The sequence below is a fragment of the Nelumbo nucifera genome, chromosome 7 (genome assembly GCF_055504915.1).
Source record: "Nelumbo nucifera cultivar China Antique chromosome 7, China Antique-T2T, whole genome shotgun sequence".
Taxonomy (NCBI): domain Eukaryota; kingdom Viridiplantae; phylum Streptophyta; class Magnoliopsida; order Proteales; family Nelumbonaceae; genus Nelumbo; species Nelumbo nucifera.
The window spans coordinates 44,117,477-44,122,335 of NC_142655.1; the positions used below are offsets into that span (position 1 = coordinate 44,117,477).

The following is a 4,859-nucleotide window of genomic DNA, read 5'->3' on the forward strand; positions in this document are numbered from 1 at the left end:
TTTGTTAAACAATCATCCACTCTAGTTTATAATCGCTAAAGGGGCATTATTGCTAACAGATTTTCAAATGTTCTCATATAAGTTTTTCCTCTAACCAAATCCTCATATCAAGCATCTCTTGCACTAAAAATACAACTCTGGTAGCATTTACATGCAATACAAATTACATCCATATTTCTACCTTTAAGCAACGTTGAATGAATTTGCAGTGTCCTCAACAAACTTCCTTGCCCCCTTGAACCATCTCTTGTCTCCAGCTTGTGCCTTGCATATGTAGAGCTTCCCGTCAGAAACAGTGGCTGTGATTATTTGGTGCTTGCCACCTTCATCTCCATCAGCCGTCCTTGTCAAAACGGAGAGGTAGTAATATTGCTTCCCGCCGACCACCGGAGTCGATGTCTCCAATATATTTGCGGTTGCTACGACATCCGGGTCAAATCCACCCTAACATAATATCATTTATGATGAATTGTTACACAACACGTGATGATATATGCCATTATACTGAATCTAGGGCTGTCAATGGATTGGCTCTGACTGAAATTGAAATTGGAATCAATTCAATAAGAAATATTAAGGAACCATAATTATATATATTCTAAAACTGTGAAATGGGTCGAGTCTATCCAACCGAACCATGACTGGAGGTCCAGTTCATGGATGCATGAAAAATGCCTGTTTTATAAACATATAATCAGGTTTAATATTGAATTATTTGTTGTCTTTTATTAAGGTTAGATTAAAAAATATGAGGTCTAAAATTATTATAATTATTATAGTACAGGTAATTACAGATGTCAATTGGCTCTTATCAGATCATGCCCACTTAACCCGATTAAAAATCGTTTCTGTTCTGGTCTGGTTTGGGACCGGGTCCATCCTTTCTTGATGGGTCCACATAGGATAGTGTGAATGGTTATTATTTGGATTAATCTTGTACCAATCGCCAAACAGTTCCATGTTTGCAGGACTTGCAATTGCAATGGAACTCAGCATCCAATCAATCTCTTTAGAGACCTTATGGGCCCCATAATGGGCCGAATTGTATCATCATACAATCTCATTTCGTGGATCATCCATAGATCAAAGTTTCGTGAGATGTATGTATATGGATAGTGGTTGTCTGTAAGGGTTAGGTTTGAGCCTTGAGGTCCACTAAAACATGGGCCCACTGGACTCTTTCAAATCACAGCAATTGAAAATCTTACCTCGGAATCAGTTTTGCCAAAGTAAGCTTGCTTCCCCAGCAAATAGTCCACCTGTACAAATCCACCGTATGGGTCAGTTAACATCTTTGGCTGGGGGATTTCAGGTTTGTGGATAAAAAAGAATCTAGGACAAATGACTATCAAAGGATGAGTAAATTCCATATACACAAGATACAAACCTCAGTTTAGCGGAATTTGTAGTTCTTCTGAAAAAAAAAAAAAAAAGCAAGGAAATTACCTTAGAGAGGAATTCCTCCGGCGCGCCGAAGTCCGTAATGGATTTCTTATCAGTCGGAGTAACCATAACAGCAACGTTGCTGTTGGCGTCGAAGTTATCTTCGTATCTCAGGACCTGACCAGGGTACTCGATTTCTTTGCTGGGGTTCCATTTCGATGGAACCAAGAGCTTGAATCCATCTCCGGTGACGGGCAAGAAGTCGGTGTTGGTCTTTGGCTTGCCGAATACATTCGCTGAAATTAAGCATAGACCAATTAATTGAAAATAATTGGTTTTGTGTGGATTTAATAAGAAAATAAATAAACATTACCGGCTTCACCGTAGGCGGCATCGGCCGGAGAAACCTTGGTTCCGACGGCGGCAGCGCCAATGAGAACCGTAAGAGCCAGTCGGCGGGAGACGGCAACATTGGCTTCGTCGTCGACGGCCTGCTTTTGGGCCCTGCAGACGACCTGGGTGGGCTTGATGTTGAAGACGTGGCGCTGTGAGGAGGATCTAGTAGGGGTAGAGAGTGCATGGTGGTGGAGGAAGCACGAAGTGGACGCCATTGCTGTTGTTCACTTTCTCTCCCACTCTCTCTCTCTCACTCACTTTCTCTGCTCTCTGGTTTCTGAGATCTCTATTTCCTGTGTATGCTTTGTATTGTGGGAGAGGGTTGAAAAGCTGAGGCGGGGTCTTTGTTTTGTGACGTGTGAAGGAAAATTGTTGGTTTTGGATTTTGGATGGGGAAATGGATGATGGAAAGATTACATTTCTAGGGAGATAAGGTTTTAGAGGTCCTGATTGGTGCAATCTTTATGTCTTGCATTCTCTCTCGGTTGGGCTTACGTGGCTCACACGTGACTGACCACACGCCGCACGTGTGAGTGCATTCTTTCTGAATGATATAAACCGTCCGATTCTCTCGTATTGGATAGGTGGACCCCGAAGAATGAGATGCTCATAATGGTTGTTGAATTTAAATTTTAACATTGAGATATCCTATCCCATTTGGCTTTTTTCTTGTCATGAATAACCCATTTGTCATTAAAAATAAATTCCTTCAACCAATTATATGAGTGCCACGTATCCTACACATAATGGTCTATCAATTGGTCTTAGGGAGATACTAGTAGGGACCATGGACAGATGTTAAAAGAAATTGGGGCAACAGTGTTATGACAATATCAATTAGGTCAAGTGGTACTAAGTCCAATGCAAATTAACTATTTTTTAACTCTTGAGTTATATTGTCTAATAAACTAATTAAAAAACCAAAAATCTAGAAGGGATTAACTTTATTAACAATTTTTATTAATTTGTATCAATTTTAACAAATAAAATAAGTTTTTCTATGTTTGTTAACAATTTTTATTGTTTCTAATTATGTTAATGTTTTATTAATTTTTAAAAATTTATAAAATTAATTTTACTAATTTTAGAGTAAGTTAATAAACTAAGTTATTTAATTTGTTTTAATCAATAAGTTAACTGTATAAATGAAGTTATTATAATAACATTTTTATTTAATTATTAAATTTTTAATTTACTTTTATTATTTGTCTTATTGTATTATCTATTTTTCTGTTATTAGTATTTTAGATTTTTTTATTCATCTTATCAATATTTAAGCTTTAACCTAAACTTTATTCAAAAAATAGTTTTAACTTAAACATTAATATTTTAATAAATTGATCAAAAATTAAATGCATATATAAAGATAGAGATTGAGAGATATAGGGGGAGGGAAAGAAATATTAAAATTAATTAGATTTATTTGGCATGTGAGATAGATTAGGAGATGTTTTAGTAAAAAGTTTTAGGTGGACGAGATAGCTTAGGAGAAGAGATGATTTGTGTGTGTGTGTGTGTGTGTGTGTGTGAGAGAGAGAGAGAGAGAGAGAGAGAGAGAGAGAGAGAGAGATTTTAGGAAAATAGGGGTGTAGAGGTGGCAACTTGAGAATGTAGGAATGGTATCTTGGGGATGAAGAAGAAGGCTTAGTTGGGGTAAGGGAGCAAGGTAAAGACCATTGACATGGCATGTTTTGTTTTGGGATATATACTAGTGGGGACCCATGTGAAGCATGGGATTTGTCAAAGGAAAGTGAAATAACAGAAACTAAAACCTATTATAAGAAAGGAATGCGATGTTATTTAAAATAATTAATCTTTACTTTAGTAATTTGTTGCAAAAATAACTTAGTAGTTTAATAATTTGGATTAATTGTGTTAACTATTTGTAACAAAAATAATAAAGTATTGTTAATTACTTAATAAAATAATTATTTTTCCATATTATCTGTTTTATCATATTTTATTTATTTTACTTTATTAATGATTAAATGTTATATTTTTTGCAAATATTACTAAATATATAAAATTAGGTTGTAGTCATAATTAAATTAATTAATAGATTAACTTTCTATTTTATATTTATATACATTTATTATACATATATACTTTAAAAAATTAATTTTTGGTCATTTTAAACACAATAAAAGTTTATGGATTAAATCCAAATCCAATCCAAAATTTGACATAATAATCAGAAATGGATGTGGATGCAATTGGATTTGATCTAAATTCAATCCATTTACAACCCTATAGCTTGCATTATGTGTGGGTTTGGTGCATATTCAAGCAAGAGCTAGCTTAGAAGAAAATAGTTACTTGAGCCCAGACATTGTAAGTCTAGTTAGGTTGGGATAAGTTATGAAAGGTCATCCCTAAGTAGGAGTCTTGTGACATATCTAATTGGGTCATTATTAGTTTTATCATTTTAATTAATTTTTATAATTTTTATATGGAATACAAATGGTTTGTTTTATCACTGTTAGTAATTTTTTTACTTTTTATTATTAATTTTAATTATCATATTAATCTTATTTATTTTTAAATAGAATTCAAGTGTATTTTAATTTTTAGTTGAACTACTAATTTTTATTAATTTCTTAATAATTAATAGTTGCTAGATAAAATTTGCTAAAATTTAATATTTTTTATTAACTTTAGTTATTATGTCTCAAATTATAATTTTCTAACAATTAACCAATTAAATCGAATTTAACTATAAAACAAATAAATGGAATTTGGATAAAAGTAAACTCTCTCTCTCCCTTGAATACAATGAGCTAATAATGGAAGAGGCCTATAGAAATATGCTAAAATAGGCTAATAATTGAAGGACCCTATAGAAATAAATAGAATTCTCTCTCTCTCTCTCTCTCTCTCACACACACACACACACACATTATTTTTAAGTGATATAAACTATTTATGGTAGTTATGTTAACTAATTTTCAAATTGTTATTTGTTTATAAGCTTGATTGGGTCCACACTAGCCTTGAAAATTGTGGGCCTAATGCGAGATCAAGCCTAAGCCAAATTGATGAAATGATTACTCCTAAGAAAATTGCTTTTGGTTTATTGGATT

The 4,859-nt window shown here is 33.5% G+C and overlaps 1 protein-coding gene across 1 annotated transcript; it reads right to left on the reverse strand.

The window, feature by feature from the left end:
* On the reverse strand, window positions 1-2,134 carry LOC104590780 (oxygen-evolving enhancer protein 2, chloroplastic-like). The gene is made up of 4 exons (XM_010249524.3): window positions 1,757-2,134; window positions 1,447-1,679; window positions 1,209-1,259; window positions 1-444 (listed from the first exon to the last, which is right to left on the reverse strand). Exons 1-4 carry the CDS (start codon window positions 1,992-1,994, stop codon window positions 184-186), a joined length of 783 nt encoding a protein of 260 aa, XP_010247826.1. The 5' UTR covers window positions 1,995-2,134; the 3' UTR covers window positions 1-183.
* Between the last annotated feature and the right edge of the window lie 2,725 nt (window positions 2,135-4,859).

Coding starts and splice junctions, on each gene's coding strand:
- LOC104590780 (XM_010249524.3), bottom strand. CDS start 1,994: ATGGCGTCCACTTCGTGCTTCCTCCACCACCATGCACTCTCTACCCCT. Junction 1,260..1,446: donor CGGAGGAATTCCTCTCTAAG/GTAATTTCCTTG, acceptor GGATTTGTACAG/GTGGACTATTTGCTGGGGAA. Junction 445..1,208: donor TTGGCAAAACTGATTCCGAG/GTAAGATTTTCA, acceptor ATATTATGTTAG/GGTGGATTTGACCCGGATGT.